This window comes from Fistularia commersonii, chromosome 13, assembly GCF_037954325.1.
Source record: "Fistularia commersonii isolate RoL2024-O1a breed Wild chromosome 13, RoL_Fcom_v1.0, whole genome shotgun sequence".
Classification (NCBI taxonomy): Eukaryota; Metazoa; Chordata; class Actinopteri; order Syngnathiformes; family Fistulariidae; genus Fistularia; species Fistularia commersonii.
In genome coordinates this window covers 15,861,374-15,885,586 of record NC_141296.1, presented here as the reverse complement: position 1 = coordinate 15,885,586, position 24,213 = coordinate 15,861,374, and the positions used below count along the sequence as shown (strand labels likewise).

Here is a 24,213-nt window from a genome sequence, read left to right as displayed (position 1 = left end):
GAGAGTTTCGGGAGCACCCGGAAGAAAAATATGCAGCTGCCATTCCAGGTTCCTCCTAGTCTTTTTGGCAGCTTTGACAAATATAGCAGACCTTCATCCAAAAGCAGCATTTACACAGACTGTTTGAAGATAAGGTTTCTCCTCTCCTGGTAAAAAATACACAAATCTCATCAACAGGTTGGCGGAGATGCGCCCTGCTGCAGTAAGACTAGGACTGGGACAAACTCAGCTCGAGGAACATTTCAAGCTCAAATATTTACGAGACCCAAGTTGTTCCTGTTAGAATCATCCAAAGTGCTGGAATTTGTCTTCTCCCGTGAGCTTTATCTCAGGGCCGGGCAAAGATCTTTGGATATCTTGCATGCATCTCCTCCTCCAGCTGAAGGACAGCGCAAACCCAGCTTCGAGAAGCTGCAAACATCCCTAGTGTCCAGACGAATCCAGCATGAGCATCTGAGACTCGCTGTATTCTAGACAGTCCCGAAATGAAATTCACAACTCATAAAGGGTCCGACTGCTCCGTGATCTTTGAGTCTGAACATAAACGTTTACATTAAATGCTGTAGAGGGATTTCACGGGCAGAAGGTGCAGGTGAGCACGGAGCGAGGTGCTGCAAAAGCCTGGATTGATTCCCTGTGATGAGACACAATGACTGACTCAACCTGCTCACCCCGATTGTACCTCAGACACTTCATGTACGACAGCAACTGACACATCAAGAACCCCACGGACCCTTTCAGAGCAGGAAATTACAGCTGATCTTCATCTAATTAACTCAGAGCGGGATCTTGGGCCACGTCAGTCCATTTCCTGTTTTCATGTCAACATGATTGCTATGAGGAAGCCCTGCCCGAGACCGCATGTGCTTCATGTGGGTGTGCGTTTTACCTGCGACCAAAGACGCCATGTGATCATCCATGGGCGAGTCGTCATAAGGAGACACCTCCAGCTCATCCTCTCCTGAGAAGAGGAACAGTGCCCGTAAGCAAATGGACGTCGGGTTCGATAAATGGATCCGAAATATGTTTTCTGTCACTTTGGTTTGGAGAAGAAAACCATGTTGAACAAAGGAGCGGGTGGTTGGGCATTCTCTCCTCGACCAGGGTCATAGACGTTTGTCGAGGTCGCCGCCCTGGACCGAAGCCCTCGGAGGCTGGACAGACACAGCCTCCGAGGCTCTGGAGCCCGCTGAGCCTCACAGCACCGCGAAGGAACCGGTCGCCACCGATGGAGACGGGCCTCCGCTTAGATAGAGCTCTCAAGGTGCTTCACAATGGATCTTACACACACACACACACACACACACACACACACACACACACAGACGTAGGCAGAGCTGCTACGCAAGGCTTTGGTGCCCAAGGACACTGACGCGCAGAATGGGGGGGGAGCTGGAATTCGAACCACCAACCTTCAGACTGGAGAGACGGCCACTCTACAGACTGTGACACAGCCATTTTAAAATCATAAAAGAATCAAAGATAGAATGGCTATCGTCGTAATAAATAAAACATTCATGATGACTCCTTCAATAAATTACTGAGATTAAAACGCAACAAAACAGTTGGGAACCAAATCCGTGACCCCATTGATTTGAAGATGATTGACGGTCCCACTTTCGTCTTTGACCTTTCCAGGTGGTCGTGGAGATGATTCCAGTAGAAATTTCATCTGATTGAGAAAGTGCCGGTGGCACAGTCATCCTCTCCGATCCCTACCCGGAGAAATGACACAAACAAAAGGCATTCCCAGCACAAAAAATAACGGGAATCCGGGACAAATATTGAATGGTTTCATCAAGGAGGGGAACGCCACAGGAGATCTTTCCTACCTGAGGCTATCAGACTTCTTAATTCCTCTCCCTTCAGCTGCAAGGAATCTCAAAATCTTAAACCATAAAAAAAAAAAAAAAATCTCACCCACTTACCACTTACTCTAAATCGTAATAATTTATCTGTATATATATTCATAACTGTGCAATATTTCATTTAATAACAGCTGCATGTGCTATATTTTTTCATACTCTTGTGCACTCCTTATCTTTCACCTGGTATTTAAGACCTTAAGAGACTTTATAGCCTTGACTTGTTACTTGGACACTCTATAGTTTTATTTGTATTTCTTATTCTCCCCCCTTTTTTATACTGTTTATACAATTTCCTACTATTATTTATTATTGTCATGTTTTACTTGAAACTCTGGCACAACAATTTCCTTCGGGATAAATAAAGTTATTCTTATTCTTATTCTTATTCTTATTCTTATTCTTATTCTTATTCTTATTCTTATTCTTATTCTTATTCTTATTCTTATTCTTATTCTTATTCTTATTCTTATTCCTCGTGGCTTGCTGCTTGGGAATAAAAGCACACAGACGCTGTGATTGGTTTGTTCAAACGTTAGAATGATAAAGCTGGAATAGTAGGTTGTTCTGCCAAATAAAATATTGTAAAACCGCGCCGTTTGTTGACTGAACACGGTGTTATTAGCCGTAAAGCACCTTCCGCTTTGCTAGCCGCAGCCGAGCAGTTCCAGCCTCCTGCGTTGCCGAGCAGCCGATAAACTGCATCCATTTTATGTGAGCGACAAACACTTTTCCATCAGCGTCACCGGAGTGCACCTATTGATTTCGAGTCAAACTCTGCTGCTTCCAAATAATTGAGTTGTTAAAAAAAAAGCAAACATAGAATAAAATAAAAATACGACGTTACGGTTCTAATCCTGAATGCATATAAATGTAGCAAACATTTGTCCTATTTTTTCTTTATAAAATGGGATTAGTATGTTATGCCCAAAGGTCCCGGTTTCCATTTTATCCTATTTTCTGATAAAGTGTTCACCATCCACTGAATCCCGAGACAAACCATTAATGCTTTATGATTCCATTACGTTACTTTTATTCCTTTTGTTTGCCCTCTTTTATCTATCTATGCCTCATGTCTTACGGATGCAGGGCCGACACACGCTAACGGTTCGAGGGTAATCAATTACACCCCCCGCAAAGTTGAATCTGACGTTAATTATGGACCGGAGACGTCGCCTTCGTCCCAGGAAGAGGCTCGGAGGGGAACCGTCTCCTTTGTGGGACGGTAACGGAGTTCTTTGGCCTCTGAACGTGAAGGCACGGGCAGGAAGGCGACAGGGCTTGACGCACAAAAAGAGAACGGCGTCGAACGGACCGGTCTTCACGTCTGAATTGGCGCCGCATGGAAATACACCTCTCTGCACCGGGAATCGACTGTTCGAGAGGGAATCGCAATGACTAGTCAGAAAGCGGTCAGAAGCCCCATCACTTTGTCAGTGAAATCAATGCGGACACAAGAAGGACACACGACTGTCCACGCTGCCGGCGGACAAAGGGTCTGAGTTGAGACCCGACTATTTGTGACTTCTTTAAATGCACACCGAAGGAAGAACTCAATCCAGAATGTAATGGCACGTAAAGTGTTTGTGTATGTAAATCCTATTGCAGGCTATATATTTATGGTAATGACATGCTAGAGCAGCCTAGCAGCAGTCGGAGCTGAGGAGTGTGTAATTACACTAATGCTCCACTGACTAATAGGCCACAGGGGAGGAGGAGTCTGCCGGCTAGTGTGAGCTCACTTACTGATGCACACATCACACAAGTACTCCAGTCACGCATCAGTGACTCTGTGTGTGTGTGTGTGTGTGTGTGTGTGTATGTGTGTGTGTGTGTGTGTGTGTGTGTGTGGGTGCAAGATTGGGGGGGGGGTCCTTTTTACTACAGCTCCCTCCCAGACCAGGCCGGTCTGGGACTATCAAACATGTTCAGAGTCACATAAAGAATCACGGTTTTTCCATTTCAAGAATTAAAAAAAAAAAGGCCATGAATTCGGACATTAATGTCACCACGGACATAAAGTCTGTGTTGGACGAGAACTTGGTCACGGACTAATGAGTGGGTATGCTATCGGTTCAAACAGATGACGGAGAATCCACATGGAATCCAAAGTCATACCTTTTTCGGTAAAATGAAAGCCAACCCAAAACACAAAGCTTTCCACATTTTGAAAGGTTATTTATACGACCACAATAAGGTAAGACCTAACATGGATTGTTATGGACCTCAACCGTCCTCGATCGGAGACACTACATCGGATTCCCTGGAGCCCAAAAACATGTTCAGATTCCCTGTGGCCTCATGGAAGGAGAACTCCACCTTCAGCCTTCAGGCTGCACCTCCTCAAGTCTGTCCCTCAGAGTTCAATCGCTAGTTTTGACTCTGCCATTGAAAAGTTAGCATTTGAATTTGTTGGCTTAAGGAAGAAGAAGAAGAAAAAGAAGAAGTAAAAGAGCTGTTGACTGATTGACTTTTAATAGTTTGTGCCGTCAACACTGATATCTATCTGGAGGAAACTCCAAGGATGGAACATATTGAGCTGTGTTTAATCAAGTTGTGGCGCGGAGTCGACGGCGAAAGGTGTTACAATCAACAATTCATCCATTTCAAAGATTCATTGAGAGGCTGCTCTTGTCAAAGAGCTCATGAATGTATGAAGCCACACTCCTCAGTCTGGAGCTTGATGGGCAGACACTCCGCTGAACAGATGATTTCTGCAGGTACCTTAGGAGGACGCATCAGCGCAGTGCTTCGCAACCCTGATGCAGAAGCTGCTCGCCTGAGGGAACCTGCTAAAACGGGTCTGAGGGATTCAGATATCATCTCTCTCTCTGACGATCACACACCTAATTTCAGGATCTCATGGACGCTGTTATCGTTGCTAATTGAAAAATGAGAAGCAAAGACTGGCCCCGGTGGAAAACAGCACAAGAACAGTGGAGCAGGCGGAGAGCTTCTTTGCAGAACATGGCCGTGTCCCGTGAAGAGCTGGAAAGGGTTTTGTTTATTCCAGGAGGTAGACCCGTGTTTTGCCTTCATTTCCACTCCAGGCAAGTTAATTCATTCATACAACAAGCGGTTGTATTCCCCAGTGCGGACTTAGAATCAACAGGGCCTGTGAAGTGTACCTTCTTTGTGCTCTTTGTCCATCTGCAAAGGAGTCCGCAGCTTCAGACGCCTTTTCTATCCATTCTGATGGAAAATCCATCCTTCGCTCTGACTAAAGGCTCATGTTTCAGGTCCTCTCTGACAAAAGCAGCTCAGTCCATCAAGCATGTTGTTTTTCACTTCTCTAATGTCCTAGGACACACAATTGATGGACCAACACGTTCTTCACTACTCTCTTGTGAAATCTCCTCGTTCTTCTTAATTTTTTTTAATTTACTTTAACCCTCATATTATGTTAAGGGTCAATTTGACCCATTGGGTCAGTGGGTGAAATGGGTCAAATTGACCCTTAACATAATGTGAGGGTTAATGTACTTTATTAATCCCTTGCAGGAAATTCTTTAGCTGCATTTGACCCATCACTGATGAACGTTGAGCAGTCGGCAGCCAATTGGAAGTTTGGGGATCAGGGGGGCCGGAGTGTGGGTCTTGTTCACCCACAATCCAGGCTTGAAGGGCAGAAATCGAACCAGGAACGTTCAGTTTCAGGGACAACCTCTCCGTCCCCTGAGCCACGCCGCCCTGCGCAGGCACAGCTTGTCACCGTCATTAACAGTTGGATTCCCATTTGCGATCACAAGCTGATTTCACCTTGAGGCCAGCATTACCCATCCGCAGACAAATAGAACTTCTTCTTCTTCTTCTTCTTCTTTCGGCTTTTCCCGTTAGGGGTCGCCACAGCGAGTCAACTTTCTCCATCTAACCCTATTCTCTGTATCTTCCTCTCTCACACCAGCTACTTTCATATCCTCTCTCACTACGTCCATAAATCTTCTCTTTGGTCTTCCTCGAGACCTCTTGCCTGGCAGCTCCAATTCCAGCATCCGTCTACCAATATATTCACTATCTCTTCTCTGTACATGACCGAACCATCTCAGTCTGGCTTCTCTGACCTTCTCTCCAAAACATCGAACATGTGCCGTCCCTCTGATAGATTCATTCCTGATCCTATCCATCCTGGTCACTCCCAAAGAGAACCTCAACATCTTCATCTCTGCAACCTCTAGTTCTGCCTGCTGTCTTTTGGTCATTGTAACAGTTTCTAGTCCAAACATCATCGCTGGTCTCACCACTGTCTTGTACACCTTTCCTTTTATTCTGGCCGATAGTCTTCTATCACATAGTACCCCTGACACTTTTCTCCACCCATTCCAACCTGCTTGGACCCGTCTCTTCACCTCTTTTCCGCACTCTCCGTTGCTCTGGACTGTTGACCCTAAGTACCTGAAATCCTCCAGCTTCTTGATCTCCATTCCCTGTAGCCTCACCGCTCCACCCGAGTTCCTCTCATTCACACACATATATTCTGTCTTGCTGCGACTAACTTTCATTCCTCTCCTTTCCAGAGCATACCTCCACCTCTCTAGATTTTCCTCTACCTGTTGTCTGCTCTCACTACAGATCACAATGTCATCCGCAAACATCATGGTCCATGGGGATTCCTGTCTAACCTCATCTGTCAGCCTATCCATCACCATTGCGAACAAGAAGGGGCTCAGTGCTGATCCCTGATGGAGTCCCACCTCCACCTTGAACTTCTCTGTTACCCCTACAGCACACCGTACCAGTGTCTCACAGCTAGCATACATGTCCTGCACCAGTCCAACATACTTCTCTGCCACTCCAGACTTCCTCATACAATACCAGAGCTCCTCTCTTGGCACCCTGTCATATGCTTTTTCTAGGTCTACAAAAACGCAGTGCAACTCCCTCTGGCCTTCTCTGTACTTTTCTATTAGCATTCTCAACGCAAATACTGCATCTGTAGTACTCTTCCTAGGCATGAAGCCATACTGCTGTTCACAAATGCTGACTTCTGCTCTCAGTCTAGTTTCCACTACTCTTTCCCATAACTTCATTGTATGGCTCATCAACTTTATCCCTCTGTAGTTGCCACAATTCTGCACATCCCCTTTATTCTTAAAAATAGGCACCATCACACTTTGTCTCCATTCTTCAGGCATCTTCTCACTCTCTAAGATCCTGTTGAATAATCTAGTCAGAAAATCTACCGCTGCCTCTCCTAGACACTTCCACACCTCCACAGGTATATCATCAGGACCAACTGCTTTTCCACTCTTCATCCTCTTCAATGCCTTCCTCACTTCACTTTTACTAATTTTTGCTACTTTGTGGTCTACAATAGTCACCTCTTCTACCCTTGCCTCTCTTTCATTTTCCACATTCATCAGTTCTTCAAAGTACTCTTTCCATCTTCCCATCACTCTTCTAGCATCTGTCAATACATTTCCCTCTCTGTCCTTTATCACCCGGACCTGTTGTACATCCTTTGCATCTTTATCTCTCTGTTTCGCCAACCTGTATAGATCATTCTCACCCTCCTTACTATCCAACCGAGCATACAAGTCATCATAAGCCCTTTGTTTTGCCTTTGCTACCTCTATCTTTACCTTTCGCCGCACCTCCCTGAACTCCTGTCTGTTCTCTTCAGTTCTCTCAGTATCCCACTTCTTCTTCGCTAACCGCTTTCTCTGTATACACTCCTGCACTTCCTCATTCCACCACCAAGTCTCCTTATCTACTTTCCTTCCAGATGACACACCAAGTACTCTTTTACCTGTCTCCCTGATAACACTAGCTGTAGTTGTCCAATCATCTGGAAGCTCACCCTGACCACCCAGACCCTTTCTCAACTCCTCCCTGAAAACCATGCAACACTCCTCCCTTTTCAGCTTCCACCATTTTGTCCTCTGCTCTGCCTTTGTCCTCTTCATCTTCCTAGTCACCAGAGTCATCCTACAAACCACCATCCTATGCTGTCTGGCTACACTCTCACCTACAACTACTTTGCAGTCACTAATCTCTTTCAGGTTACCTCGTCTATACAAGATGTAGTCTACCTGCGTGCTCCTACCTCCGCTCTTATAAGTTACCCTATGTTCCTGTTTTTTCTGGAAAAAGGTGTTCACTACAGCCATTTCCATCCTTTTTGCAAAATCTACCACCATCTGTCCCTCTGCATTCCTATCCTGGATACCAAATCTGCCCATCACTTCTTCATCCCCTCTATTGCCTTCACCAACATGTCCATTGAAGTCTGCACCAATGACCACTCTCTCATTTCTGGGAATATTCTGCATCACTTCATCTAACTCATTCCAGAACTTCTCCTTCTCTTCAGATTCACATCCCACCTGCGGGGCATAGCCACTAACAACATTGAGCATCACACCTTCGATTTCCAGTTTCAGACTCATAAGTCTATCTGACATTCTTTTCACCTCTAGGACGTTCCTAACAAACTCCTCCTTCAAGATAACTCCTACTCCATTTCTCTTCTTGTCAGTACCATAATAGTACAACTTAAAGCCTGCTCCTAAGCTTCTAGCCTTATTACCTTTCCACCTGGTCTCCTGGACACACAGTATATCCACCTTCCTTCTCTGCATCATGTCGACCAGCTCTCTACCTTTTCCTGTCATAGTCCCAACATTCAAAGTCCCTACTCTCAGTCCCAGACTCTTTCCCTTCCTCCTCTCTCTCTGCTTCCGAACACGCACTCCTCCTCTTCTTCTTGTTCTTGTTCTTCGACCCACAGTAGCCCAATTTCCATTAGTACCCTGTAGGTCATCAGTACCAATGGCGGTCGTTGTTAACCCGGTCCGCGACCGATCCGGTATGGTATAGTTTTGGTTGTCTCGCATATTTGGTTTTGGCAAAAGTTTTACGCCGGATGCCCTTCCTGACGCAACCCTCTGCATTTATCCGGGCTTGGGACCGGCACAGGGAGACACTGCTCCGTGCCCCCCCAAGGCAGGCTTGGAGAGGCACGGGCCAGTGCCGCCCTGAGGCTGCATTCCGCAGACAAATAGAACAAAATCATGAAATAAAGCATGAAGTCACTTCAGGGCGGTGAGGCGGCTCCACGTTCAATCGACTTATAACAGCTGTGAGGGCCAAAGGTAGTCTAGATTCTGCTGTGGCACGGATACGGCGGCCTCGGACGAAACACATGGCAGACGACTGGAAATAGACTTTCTGGATTACGTATTCGGCAAATGGCGGGCTTATCCAAATCCACATCCACTCGTGACGTACCTGGCAGCAGGCGGACTCTCCAGTAGATGCGCAGGCACTGCTCCTCTTTGCGGAAGCCGCGGTGGCACTTGCAGGCCAGCAGCGAGGAGTGTTTGCTCAGCAGAGCGTCCCGTCTCTCCAGGCACTCGCTGGCCGCCTGCTCCCCGAGCGGCGATACCGCAGCGTCGGCCGCACACAATTCCAATCCCCGGTACAGGGCCTCGCACCGGGGGTCTGCAGAGCACACCCGGTGGGCTTCCACGCAGTCCGGGACAGAAGGGGGGAAGGGGAAGATGGGCGTTGCTGAAGGCAGCACACCTGGGGAGGGAACGGAGGATGAAGGTGTTACAACTGAGAAAGCTCCAGGGCTGCTTTGTCTTTACCTTTACATTGGCAAAAACTAAAACATGAAACGCAACGTTCTGTTGTCGAGCCGGCAGGAGAAGTACCAGCTCTCCTGCTTGAGGGGGACAGCATGAGCATCGAGACGCTCACTGGTCCGACTGAGGAGACGCACTGTTGTCTCGAGAAGGAAAACATGCCGCACATGCTCGTGTGTGTTTGATGGTCCGTTCTTGTGGAGTCATAGTTAACATGTGAACACCAGAATGCATTTCCCATCTTTTCTCCCTCAACGAGGAAGAAGAGACAATGAAGATGGAGTTAAGGTCATATTCGCTGAACAAGTGAAATAATGGAGCCGATATGCATTAAGGAGGTTTTGAGGAGGACATCATTGTCACAACGCATACCAACCCTGCTGGAAACACCCGTCATGCAAAGAAATTACCCGCGCGAACAATTGTCATCTCTACATTTTTAATTTTTCGAGGAACCGTTGCGGCCGGAGGCGTGCGGTTAGAAAGTGGTGCATTACTGTGTGGGTGTAAAATGTATACAGCATAAGTTAAAACGAATCGCGACACAATTCAAAGATTATTCCTGTATTCTAAAGCGGGGCGGCTTCGGAGAAAGGTCGTCCCTCCCAGTCGGAACGGCGCCCACTGGATCTAAAGCTGCCGAAAGAACTGAACAACACTAACTTTGGAGATTTAGTTTGTCCACAATGGCTTGACGTCCCTGCCGTGGGATGTCAAGCATTCATGCCCACTGTGTGCATTTTTATTGGATTCCGCGGAACTTCACTATTGTTTCTTAGGTGGAAAATATAGGTGGAAAATATTGACGTTTCCGACCACAGAGTGCTTCACAATACACAAATGTTCACGTTGTTAACCGCAACCAGGGTGGAAGTGGAAGTGAGCGTCCTCCAAAGGGCAATGCTGACAGAGGAGGCTGAGCCCGTAGAAGAGCAGAGAAGTTGTCTGGGGACGACCCGGCTGTCACTAAGGGATGAGAAACAGCAAAGGTAGATGGAAGAAGGGAGGGAGGGGGAGATGGAAAGAGAAAGTGCGCCAATGTGAACCGTGATGACTTAGACACGCGCACAGCATGCGCCTCTGCAAACGATGTTCTTAGAATCACACAACGGCGAGCACAAATGCAAGCACGATACAAAAAAAACAATACACACCGACGTGAACGGCCGCCCCGACAAGGACCCTTTTATGTGTGCGTCCTGCTGGGAGGGAGACTGGGAGGCAGAGAACCCATCATTATTACCAGAACACAATACTGCACCACCGCAGGGGAGGGGGCGGACGGGGCAAAGCAATCTGTCTAAGACACACACTCTCGCTCATAGACTTCCACACACTCACATCACGGTGTCAGAATAAAGTGGCTGAGAGAGCATAAACAGCTTAACATTCAGTGCCGGATCAGTAGACAGTATGTAAATTGAATACTGAGTGTGCTGATGAAAGACTAACCGCATACATAAAACATTGTTGCTTGAACAAACAGCCTTTGTGAAGCGTCACATCCGCACACGACACCGGACTCACTTTGTCCACACAGGAGGCTCATCTCGACCCCCCGTCTGGACCGCCTCTCCCCCGGGGGCCGACACCGCGCGCCACCCTGTGATGCTGGACAAGATGGCTACGAGTTCACCGTTCTTTCAGATCATGGTCGGTGAATGAAGCGCAGTCTCTATACAATACTTTGTGCGAAGGATCTGAGACGGGCTCCGGCCTCCCCGCCTCCCGGAGTAGGATACGCGCCAGACGACGGATGGATAGATGGATGGATGGATGGATGGGAGTCTGCGGAGATCTCACTCATCCAGGTCATCCTAAATGCTTAGTCAAAATGGTCTTCTCATACCAACTGGAGTTGATTTTCTTCCCTTGAAGACATCTCACCTTGAAGACCTTTCACCTCTCACTTATGTTCTGAAATACCCACAGTCCATCTGAACTGAAGAAGCCTCCCGGATGAGAGTTGAAACGTCTTCAAGGGGAGAAAATCAAGGAGGACCTGGATGACCGAGATCTCCACAGACACCCATCCATCCATTGCCTGCCGCATTTCCTACTCAGGGAGTCGGGTACGCCGGAGGCCGGCGGCCGGAGGCGGGGCCCCCTCGGACTGGTCCCCTGTGAATGGCAGGGCCACAGAGACAGACAGACTACCATTCACTCGCTCATTCGCGCATCTGGGCAATTTTCCCATTGAGCCGTCTGCCCGAGGAGGCCGGAGAACCAGGAGGAACCCCGCACAGACACGAGGAGAACATGGAGACTCCGCAGAGAAAGGCCCCCGTGTGGGAATCCAACCAGGTGAGGCCAAAGTGCCAACCATGGCACCGCTGTGCCGCCCCCTCCCCAGACAAATGCAAATATATGCCCTTTCAAATACACAGTACGCATCCCCTCACACGCATTCATCTTCAACGGGTAAACAGTTCACTGAGAGAAAAGGCCAATAAGTTAATACCGTATTTTCACAACACTATGGGGCACCGTACTAAAAGGCGCAGTCTCAGTTATGTGTGCCATTACTGTATTTAACACACACATAAGGCACACCTGATTATAGGGCACGGGTTTTATATACAATCCACGCCCACACTTCCCCCTTTGACGTTCTCATGGTGTTCTCTACTACGTCCGCCTTACAACAACATCATGCACAGGGTGCGCTGCACTATAGGGCACGCCGCACATTTTGAAGAAAATCTAAGACTTTTATGTGCGCCTTGTAGTCGTGAAAATACGGTATTACACCCCCCCAGCCATCGTGCCATTTGCAGTCTTTACCAGTCTTTACCAGTCTGCTAACATTCGCTAAGAACGCCCCAAAAAGCAGTGCACTACAACGATGCACATCACAATAAAACGTCTCCTTTATCTCTGCGTATTTGACCAAAAACAAACAGGATATTACAACGGAGACACTGACGGATCAATTCACCTTAAATGAATATATGACACATTTCAGTGTCAAACAGCGAGAGACGACAGACCAGGCAGAAGCGAACGATCCGTCCTAAGCCAGGCGGTGAGCTCACTGTCCAGGCAGCGGCGAGCCAGCGAGACGATTCTCTGTAATATCCGCGGCAGGGGAGAAGACGCTGGCCTCGGTAACTGATTCAACCTCAGGAAGTGCCGAGTCAAACAGAAAATACATCTAAAAGCTCAAGGTGCAGAGCATTTGTCAGCATTAAGCCCCCACGGTAGCTCTAGCTGTCACTCGTCAGCCTGCAGGGTGGGGCTGCAAGAACCCGCACCTCCTAAATCAATTGGCCGCAAGAACAACCTAATGCTGGCGAGATCTGGGACTTCTTCATTGTGTGCGTTCACATCACTGGTGTCAGTTAAATCGAGACCCATGGGCTGCATTACGGCTCCTCCCGGGCAACTTGTTATCTGCTTTAAAGGTTGTATTACTGTACGATCGGTGTTCCTAACAAGAGACAGCCTGGGTGCGCTCATCAAGCGAGCATCCATGTGATACAAAGAGAGGCGACGCTACAGTTTAAAAACGCCACATGACTTCAATGATCTCCATCACCATGGTATTCGTACTGTTTCGGTGTGTCCGACACCTTGCACCTTGGTGTGTGTGTACAGTTAGCAAACACTGATCTGGCACCAAAGATGGCAGACAGTAACTGCGAGGCAGATCTGGGCTTAACGTCAATCATCTTTGAAAGCCAAAGGGTTTGACAGTCGCGATGCCTTGTTTGGAGAACATCAGTGTTGTCAACATCAGCTCGTGAACGCTACTTAGCATCTGCCTGCTCTGGTCACGGTGTTTTCACCTTGTTGCAAACAGGACACACACACACACACACACACACACACACACACACACACATGCACGCACAGACATACACACACATTTGCACCCACACTCACACACAGACATGCACACATACACAGACATTTACACACACACATACACATACATACACACACACAGAAATCTGGACAGATGGCCTAGAAACGTTGGTTTTCCTCCTGCAGAGCAGACAGATGTAACTTTGGATACATGTATGTATTTGGGTATCGGTACTAACCCCCCATGAAGGTAACCATAAATTCTCATGTGAGACAAAGGATCACATCTTCGCCTTGAGGTGCACAGAGACCACGGTTGGAGATCAGGTCTGCTGCAGATCCCTGATGGAGAAAGGTTCCTTCCCACCTCTGTTCAGCTCAATCTACTGGACTGCAATGAAATTCCTACAAAAATCCACAAATCCAGTCAGATTACTGGTGTTTTTGTGTGTCAACACCACCAGCTAACAGGGTCACCTTGAGAAGTGACCAGCTGCACGCAGTTTTGAGGCTGAGAGAGGGAAATAAAGCTGGATGAATTATCAAAAATATCCGTTCACCTCAACCATAGCATCCATAAGCATTATTCCAGGGGAAAAATTGAATAGGTACAAAATAATTAAAGGTTTAATTTGAAATTATTACTTGATCTGAAAAGGTGGTGAAAAGGTGTGAACCTGTGAAAAGGTGGTCCAGATTGCCTCAGAGGGAAAGATCTTGTGATCTTTGAAGTTCTGAAAAAAGAAGGGATACTACAGGATCACAGGTCTGAGACCACATGACGAATGCAGATGCCCAACCTGGAGGGCCGTCTTCAGCAGGCCCCGAACATGACCTGACGTGCGGAGGTTGCTCTGAGCAAGGCTTAGCTTCCTCGTCACGACCTCATGCGGACCACCTGTGGTCAGAGGAGAACCCCGGCTTGCGGCACGCCCTTCCAGATTCAGGTTGGGAACAGTCGGCGCTGCGATCGAGTCTTGCATAACTCTCAGAATCCCTGGCTCCTCTGCCAGAGGAGGCTCTGAAAGCCCTGGCAGAGGAGGTGAAAAGAAGCCGCTTTTGGCTCGGGCTTCATAGAAAGGACGAAGCTCGGGATTGACATGGACGAATGGGTGGTCGATGTGGAGACGTCCCTGCAACCGTGTCGCACGGTTGAGATTAACAGGGGTTGAAGCAGCCACAGATCAGGGGGGAACAGCAGCTGGTGCACCGTCTGATGACACCTTTAAAAGGTCCAGAAATGAAGAGGTTCTTTCGAGAACTTGATTTGAGCAAACCTTATTCTAGACTTTCAAAGGGGGGGCCTGAAGGATCACGGTCTGTGTTTGAATTGCCAAACACCTTTTTTTGTTTTCGTTTAATCCCATCCCACTTGACGATGAGGCAAAGGACCACAACCTCCACGGGGGTCACCTCAGAATACAACGCCTCGGCAGTGATGCTGAATGCTCGTGCAAAAATACACTATCTATCGGTTCAATATGACAACCTGCCAACACCAGAACATTTCAAAGGCCTTAGACAAAGTTGACATGTGACTGACATGTACTTCTGGAGAAAGATGACAGCTGCAAGCCTTCAGGTGGGATTGGCTGCCTGGAAAAAGCACTAGGCTGCCACCCAGTTCCATAAGAATGGCAAATGTCTTGCTCTAACAAGGGCTTGCATGTGTGATGCCTGGAACCAGCAGGAGAAAGGAGGTCTTCTTCAGCAAAATCCTGCGTGACGAAACATGCCAACAGACTACTGACCACTGACAGAGAGGGTGGTCACTGATGACACAAGCATCTAATCTGCCGGTCTAAGAAAACCCTGCAAAGACATAACATTGTGGCCCGAGCGCTGCTGTGCCTTGCCGCATGCAGCCTTCTCTCGCTCTTCTCACCTCCGTGTCCTCCTTCGAGCGCACGCTCAGTGTCGGCGGTGTACGTCAGCCTGCGACCCTCCCGCATCGTAGGGCTACTGTGAAGTCCTGGAAAACCACCCGCGCCGAGTCGAGTCGAGATGCAACAGTGTATTGGAGAAGTCGCTGTCTTGGACAGGTCGTGTACCAGACTGACGGATGTGTCTTTGGTTTTCGCTTTCACTTATAAGGGCCATGTCTACGTGTTCTGAGAGGCACTGCACGTTGGCGCCAAATGCCATAATTGCATGTTTGGTTAGCTTGGGTATAACATTGCACTCCGTCCGTCAGCAGGCCGTGTTTAATTTTCTTTATAGAAACGACAGGTAGACATGTGCTTTGCGGAGGCATTGAGGCATATTACCATGACGACAAACAAATCAGATTGAGGCTCATTAATGCTCAATGCAAAATCCTCGTACGGACAGAGTTTCCTGACTGTCCTCCGCTTCACTTCCTGTGTAATCCTGTTCATTCTCGGGCGCTCGAAGATTCGGAGCCAAATGCAACAAGTACCGGCAGAGGCCAGGAGGGGCAGCGTCGAGCGGTATGCTCAGGTGAGACCAGGAAAAGGTGGCGAGAGGAAGAAGCCAACATGGCGTCGGTGGAACCAGGGGGAAGAATTCTCCATTCAAATATTGGCATGTAATTAATGGCGGCAAAGACCGCCGCCATCTACTGCGCCGCCTCTCCCTTAGAACGTACATTCCCTGCTGCTATCTTTGTTACTGTCCAGAACGGAACTGAGAAGTTGGAAGTTGGACGTGAATCTCTTAACGGCCCTCCACAGGATGTATTGTATAGCAGCGTGAAGCACCATGGGAATCATGTGGGCGGTGATGTTCGAGGCCGTGTGAAACGACACAGCGTTTTACCTTCCCTACCTGAGCGGTGGCGCCTTAAGAATGACTACGCTTGTGGTTTTCATGAAACCAAATGTAAAATTAAATACCAATTAACGACGAATGATTACAAACTCAACAACAGTGGTAAGAGTGAATAGATTTTTCAATTAATTAATGTACTGAAAAAAAAAACTGAATATATATCCACTGAAGTCCCATCTTTAGTAAGTGAAACCACAAAAACAGCTCTGTGCATGCAGTCAAATCACATCACATCGAGGAACCGACAGCTGATAGAGGAGGTTTAGAAACGCTTGTCAATGAATGTTAAATGGACACCAGGTCTGCTCTCTCTGCAAAGAAGCAGGAAAGTGCTTTGTCTCAAGTGTTGGCTTTTACGAAGTCAGTCAAAACTGAATTCACATGTTTTCCTCTCTACCAAAGGTGGAGTGCTGCTCTGTGATGGAATCTCCTGCCCGCCCATTTGTATCGGATACCAATTTACTACAGATTTGCATGGAAATTCAGGCCAACTGCCGCAAAGAGCATCAAAAAGGAAGAGACACAAACATGATGTGCATGAATCACTAAGAGCAGCACTCCAGTTTGGGTAGAAATGAAAACATGTAACCAAAGGTTGAACCGACTTAGGAGGGCAAACACTTCCACGCTGTTTATTTGCAGAAGGGGCTAATGTTCCCCCGATGACTCGATGTCGAGTAAACATCCATTTAAAAGCGCTTCTTCACCTCCGCAGTCGTTGACTGTTATTGTATGTTCTAAACACAGATGTTTTTGTGGTTTTCGTTTTTCTTTTCTGAGCTGTTACGGTTTTGGTTCAATTTCTGGGTGTTGTTTGTTTGTTTTCTTTGTGCTTTTAGGAAAAGTTTTTGTCATGTATAAAGCACCCAGCTCCCCTCTCTTTCACCCTATTTGCTACAAATAGACAACATCTTATGTAACTATTTATTCTGTTGCTTCACAGCAAATACAAACATTTTGAATAGAAATGTACATAATGCGATTTTGAACAAGGCTCTCTCTCTCTCTCTCTTCCTCTCTTGAAATAGAAAATGGAAGTGTTGACATGGTTCCCTCCCTCCTCTCAAAGCAATATTTGATGTGTGTTTGACCTAGCACGCGTGTTGCCTGTATTTGACTGGCTAATAGAGAGCACAAAGCCACCGTGAAGCATAGCCAACTCCACTGATGCACTTCACTACCTTCTTGGCTGAGATGCTTTACGACAGGACTTCATATTGCACCAAAAAAGAAGATGAAAAAAGTCTCACTGAAACGACTGCCTGCCTGCCTGTCTGTCCGCTGTCCGCAGAGACGATGCCTCAAGAGGTGTCCCAACAGGGACACCAGATCTTGCCGAGGGTTCCACGTTTGGCCTTTGGCACGAGGAAATCGAGGATCAGAGAACAAATTCCAGAGACCCAGAGAACTCTTGTTCAATGCAGCCTCAGTGGAAAGGGACACCACGTAAACATTGGCGCACGTCTCAATGGAGGCACAATTCCCACAACACCTTAACAGTTAACGGCAAACGGAAAAAGTAGACTTTTGCTTGTTTATTTTCTGCTACAACTGTGAGACGCCCTCTTCATTAGGACTGGAGTTGATAGTTCTCAAAGTGAAGACAATAGGCAGGCCGTTCAGCATCTGCTGCACGCCGACTCTGCTGATGGTGCAAGTATCCTGAAGACATCGATTCACGCTGACCAGAACTGCTCAAAACTCGCTCTTGCAACCACAGAACGTCCTCCCAGCAGGTGCTTTGGATTTTCGAATAAAGGATAGCGTGTCTTTTGCTGCAACAACCTCTGAAACACCCTTTATGTAACTTACAAATAGTATTAAAGCAGCCTTTTCACTTTGACCCAGTCTCATTGAGATCCCTACAAAACAAACATCATATTGTGTGACGCCACGTCAACCTCCCCAAAAAAAGAAAAAAAAAAATGAGAGAAACCCCCAGCAGCAGGCTGGCTGCATTGGTGGTTGGAAACAATCATCAAAACATTTTGCAGAAACAGGTGTTTAAGGCCAAATGACGTCCCACACTGTATTTTTTACTAAGCGATCCAGAATGTATTCCTCACCTTGCAAGACTTCATCAATGAAACAAAAAAAACCAACTTATTTTTAAATGTGAGATAAAGTTTAAGGACAGATTGTCTCTGAATCTTAACATTTTTCCAGGAAATTCTGTTCAATTGCGTTAGGTTGTCGTGTCCACTTTTGCTCTTGGGCTCAGCAATGACCTTTAACAAACTGCCTCGCCAGCGAAATAAAAGAACAATCCCAGTACATCTTAGGGCTAATTTTCATTACACATTACTTTGCTCATTTCTGAGTGGGCATTTCTTATCTTTTCAAAAGCAAGTGAATAAAGAAACAATAACGATAAAAAGGGACAAATCTTGTTGAATTAGACCGCTAACATGTAACGAAAATCCACAAAAATTCAGAAGGTCATCAGTGTTTGTCTCACTCGTCTGTTTCTTCTCACACATTCTCCAAATCATGTGCTTTGCCAAAGCAGGCAGATCGGTAATTCCAGAATAAAAAAAGCTAAATAACGAGAAAGATGTGATTGACCTACAACGATCTCCCAATGACCTTCATGAACAACGCTAATGTCCGCAGGCTACCGTGAAACAGATCGATATTACTACTGACTAAATCCGGAGGGTAAAGGAGGAGGAGCACAGACCACACGATCACCGCTGATGAATTAGGAGGTGAATTATCACGCTGTTACGAACTGTATTACCATGCGAATAATGATAATAATAACACTAACTCCACATAGACCTAACATTCTGTGACATTCACCGGAGTAGGACCAAGATAGCGCAGTCATAGCTATTAGCACTTGGACAGACTACACCATGTAGCGGCTGTAATCATGCATTGTTTACCTTGGATACAAATGTCTCTGGCTTGTATTTGTCGGAGGGTCTCAGAGCTGTTTGTGCTGAGGAAAACATTGCAAGGTTTCTTTGGGTGAAAAATTTCCCATCACTGTGATGAGAAACGGAAGCCATGCATTACATCATGTGGGGGTTGTTTGGAACAAAGAGTATAAGAACTGCTTGGTTAGGATGACAGATGAGGGCAACTACAGTTGAGTGAACAGACAAACAAAAGGAGAGCAGCCTTTCAACAAACACAAACTCCACACCCCACTGAAAACAAGGTCTCAAGGGTGAACATTTCTTGCTGGCATAGAGCTCTGACAGCAGTGTGGAGGGCACACCTTTCCCATCGCAACGTGTTTTGTCAGTTATAAACATTGTGTAAAATGGCTTCTGTTAGTCGGGAAGCTGCAAGTCCTTTCGCAGGATCCAGTATCTCAATGGCTGGTGGCTGACCCTTTCTGGCAGAGCTGTGACTCGCTTCATTTGTTTGTTTGTTTATTTATTTAAAACAAAAATCACGTCAGACTTTGAGCACTATTGACGTATGGCTATCTTATCACCTAAAGTGCCGTGTCCCAGCCAGAAAGGGTACATGGGAATATGCTGTACAGATTTCTAATGGCCATCAATTGGCCAATAGGAATAACTTGCCATGCCAGCCCAGGTGGTGAATTATTATGGCGAAGGAAAAAAAATAGCAGCTGAAGAGTAGCTGACCCTTGGCCATACAGTCCTCATCTTGAAGGACCAAGAAGGGCCCTGCATCGTCCATCTACCGGCCTACAACCTGCCAAAGTACAACATGGACGCTCCTGTAAAGGATCATAGCAGCTAATATGAGTAGGCGTAAAGATCAATACAATAGCATAGCACAGAAAGGAATTGAAAAGTGAGCATTTCGCCTCCCAGCTAGAAGAACCCTGGCTCAATTCCCACAGGGTGCCTTTCTGCATGGAGTTTGCATGTTCTCAGCCCTGGGGGTACCCTGACTCTCGCCCAGTGACAGCTGGGATACGCTCCAGCATCCCTGCAACCTTAGGTGCAGGATAAGTGGTAGATAATGAATGGATGAAGAAAGGTACTGGCAACAATACCAGAGGAGCCAAACCCCAGGTACTGTCCAAGGGTCAACTATCTAGGTCTGCATGCCCAGAAGTATTAACCTGTACGCTGCCTATATTATTGATTACAAGAATGCCTACGACTCAAAACATGGATACTGGAGCTCTTGGAGCTGTTTTATATCAACAGGACAATTTGAGTCACTGTCAAGAGCTCGACTGGGATCTGGAAGGCAACTCAAAGCCATCGCAGACATCGGCTGTTGGTACATACAAAGGAGATGCTCTCTAATACTTGCTGTTCTTAGCTTAAACCCCCCTTAGCCAGATCATCACCAAGAGTGACTCCATTCACCTCATCAGCTTTTGTCGTGATGGCAATAGAAAGTCATTTGGACAGTGTGCAGAGGATGTTCTCCACTGAAGGGGTTGAACCGTCTGAAGGCAACATAACAGATGTTCAGGATGGCTACGACATATTAAGGTCCTGCAGACAAAAGGCAGCAGTGGCAGCACGTAGATGGTCGGTGGACTAGCAGCAGAAGACAGCCATAGCAGTGGATGTAGTGATCCCAAGCCAACACAGGATCCCAAAGAGGTTGGAAAGAAATAAAAAGCAATCCAATCCCCTTGAACGGATTCAACTTTGCCAACCTCTGCGGTTTGATACGAAATTAGTCATTCGTGTTACAATGATGCCTAGAAGCAAGCCTCTGAAGACTACATCCTGGAAGAACTCTATGACCGCGGACCAAAGCGTGGGGAGAGGAAGGCAAACACAATCCAACAAATGTCTCAGTGCAACCCATTGTCTTCATAGAAATATTTTTTTCTTTGTTGGAGACACTTGGATTCTACACCTGCTGTTTTGCTGCGGATCGCAAACACAGAAAATACATAAACAAAGGCGGCCTTGAGCGTCAGAAGGTTAAATCAAAATGAAATCTTGTCGGATGTCTTCGGTCCTTAGAATTACTTGCACCCTGCCCGTGACCGCAGGTCGCAATGTTCTGGTCTCAAGTATCTCCAAAAGGGGCGATACAAGGATACAGTTGCGGAGATCCCACGGAGGCGGGATCTGCCATTTAAAATGCACTCACCGTTGCACCTGCACACTGACAGTTGCACACCGAGCTGCACTCACTGTTTTACTTGCACACCGAGCTGCACTCACTGTTTTACTTGCACTGCCAACACTGTTCACATTTATAATATTGTTTAAAATATCTGTTTATTGTCAATTCAAATCCAAATGCACTGAGGACAGCAAAGTGAGAATTTCATGGTACGGGGAAACACCTCTCCACACTGTACATATCACAAACATTTTGAATCTTTAGTGGTACAAAATGGCCTTTGTCTGCTGCTGCCGCGATTCCACCCATGAATCAAATATCTTCCAAACACCTTCCGACCACATAAACAGACGATAAACCCGGGCTAAGAGTCCTTTGTCAAACGGCTTCAATCAATAGTCAGGCATCAAACCACCTGTTCGGTCGTCTGCTGAGCCAGAATCGGTGCCACAGGTGGGAAATTATTAATGTTGCCATTTAGGAGTTCCAGTACCTCCTGTGACAAAACCGAGACAACAAAGCAGATTCGGCGGCTGCCTTGTCACTCAGCCGCCTCACTGCTGCACTGTGTTTGAGGATCCCCACATCCTGGCTCTGTCTTTAGATTCTTGCTGAAAAGGAGCACACGGCGATCCAAACGGTCACGATCACATTTCCGCACTTGACCAGCGCAGATTGCGGTTAATTGTATCTCGGCTGCTAACAGTGACAGCTCTGGAATAAAACCGTACGTGTCGAGTCCCGACTCGCGCCAATTAACTCTGCCTTTGGGCCATGTACTCCATCCGGTGTTTTCTTTGAAAAAGTCTGATTTAGCCGTCAATAACTGCAGTCTGTGTGACCTTTTAACTCCCTCATTTTGGTAAAGAAAAAAAACCCAGAGCTCCGCAGAGGCAGCCCAGGGTCAAAGTCTAATAATTAAACGAAAACGTGAGACGGGAGAACATGGAGCAGAAAATGACCAATATGTGCTGAGCTTTGTTTCCTCCCTCGGCTGCTTCCTGCCCTCAGCCGGTGCACTCCTCTCCCCAAATTAACCAGAATAATTCATAGAGAACTCAGTGTGTCACCTGCACATTTCTAATCACATTTCACAGACACTCAGAGATTAAACCGCGAAGTCGCTACTTTCTCATTTCCCCCACTTCCTTGTTTATGAAAACCGAGGTAATAAAGGAGGAATAATTGGTGTAATTATGATCAAAGAGCACAATAATGGATTACATCTGAAAAGGTCTGATGAATGCCTTCCATTCTCCTTCACATTTCGCAAAGGATCTCCTGCGATGACTTTCTGCCTCGGTTTCCTTCGCTGTTGCTCTTCAAAGCCGTTGCTCGTGGTTTTATTTTTCCCTATTATGACGAAATAATGCAAGGTTGCACATAAAAGGCCGCGGACCACAGGCTGGAGGAGCGCTACGATGGTTTACTCAAAATAAGTGCCAAAACTACAGAATAAATGACGTTCAAAGCCAAAGTGATGCTTCAATTATAATAGCTGTCCGCATCATTTTGCACATTATTCTGACGATACTTTTTGGGAAACCAGTTTGCGCCCCAAAGACGGCGATATTGACTGGGTGCGGTGCGTCACACAGAAAGAAATACAGCGACTGAATAAATGCTGCACATAAAACAAACTCAAATGACCTTGCATCCGCAGTTTGCGTCTAGAAATGGACTGACGTTTCAAGCTGCAGGTCTGGATGGCAGACGCGCTGCGAGGCAGCGATCGGGTGCCATCACAGGAGATTCGTAACTGCTGTCAGGGAACTCTGAACAAAAATTGAAATAAATGTCTGGTTGTGCGTCCTGTCCTAGAATGGAGATAAAATGGCCAGCGTGGTTTCCGTGTGGACGGCGGGATCCTCTGCTCCCCTACAAGGAGTGCAGGGCCCAGAAACTACAACAGAGCCTTCTCTCCTGGTTCAACAGCATCATCTGCTGTGCAGCAGCTTTCTTTCTTTTCTCTCCCACAACAGATTCTTGAAATAAAACTTGACGGGAGATCCTGAGGCCGGGCCGTTCTGCCGTGATGCCACTCAGATCGCAAACACCTTCTGATTTCAGTTCATATAATGTCTGCTGAAGCAAAGCTGCATTCAGGGATGAAACATATTCAATGTTCAAGGTGACAGCATTAATGAAAAGCTTGTTTTTAATTGTAAAATCCAACGTCTAACAGACAAAGCCTTGAGACGCAGTCAATCAGCATTGTGGCTTCGCGGATCGTCAGGGCGAACGATGGGACGTTCGTTCTGTGGCGGGAAAAGTAAGTGGACAATGTGTGTGTTCACCGTCACACAGGTCCCGTCATCATTTGCACGGAGTCTTGAGCTTTAAATCTAGTGCTTTAAATCCCTATTCATTCTTGTATTTGTCATCTGATGGCAGCTTTGGCCTAAATAGCTCGCTTTAAAAAAACGAACGTCGATTTTATGAAAAGAAGAAACGAGTTAATAATGTTTCCATTGGATTTGGTGGCAAACAACTCTCGGTCATGACGTCCTCTGGAGGGGAGGAGAAAAGAGAGGAGGGGAGAGAAAAAAAAGGACAGAGAAGAGGACCTTGAGCTTCGAAATACACGAGAGAAGAGAAATCAGTGGTTTCACCCTAAAACAAAATGGCATTGGTGGAGAAGCTCAGACACATCTGTCACCATGGCAGCAGCTGATCCCAGGTCAGGCCAGGCTGACCTGGGATCAGCAGACTCGGACCGATGGGAGCCCTCCGATAACAGCCGACACCGAGGTTCGGTGAGGACACACACATGCAAAGAAACACACACACACACACATACAGCCGAAGAGGCAGAAGCCAACACACCATCTGCCGCCCTCGCGTTTGAGTTCCAAACCCCAGTTATCAACAAAACACACAGAAGACCTCCAACTACCCCCTTGGACTTTCCATTCCCTTTGAGTAGAATACTATGACACACACACACACACACACACACACACACACACACACAGGACCAGGTGGACCAATCCCGGCAAAGTTGCTCAATGTTCATTAAACGTAACGGAGGGAAGGTGGATTTCCTCCCTTCTTTTACCTCACAGCCTCCTAATCCTCTTCATCACTCTCCCCCATTCCCTCTCCTCCTCTCCTCCGACCCAGGGAGCCTGCCTTCCCTC

General features: G+C 46.9%; 1 protein-coding gene across 2 annotated transcripts in view; it reads right to left on the bottom strand.

Moving 5' to 3' along the window:
* The window catches only part of LOC147227989 (GDNF family receptor alpha-4-like), a 39,408-nt gene that overhangs the window by 11,152 nt on the left and 4,043 nt on the right, over positions 1-24,213 (bottom strand). For both annotated transcript variants that reach the window (XM_086158035.1, XM_086158037.1), the window contains exons 2-3: positions 9,093-9,389; positions 890-961 (exon numbers count right to left, since the gene is read on the bottom strand). In XM_086158035.1, coding sequence (XP_086014161.1) covers positions 890-961; positions 9,093-9,389 — 369 coding nt within the window. The remainder of the gene's footprint in view (positions 1-889; positions 962-9,092; positions 9,390-24,213) is intronic.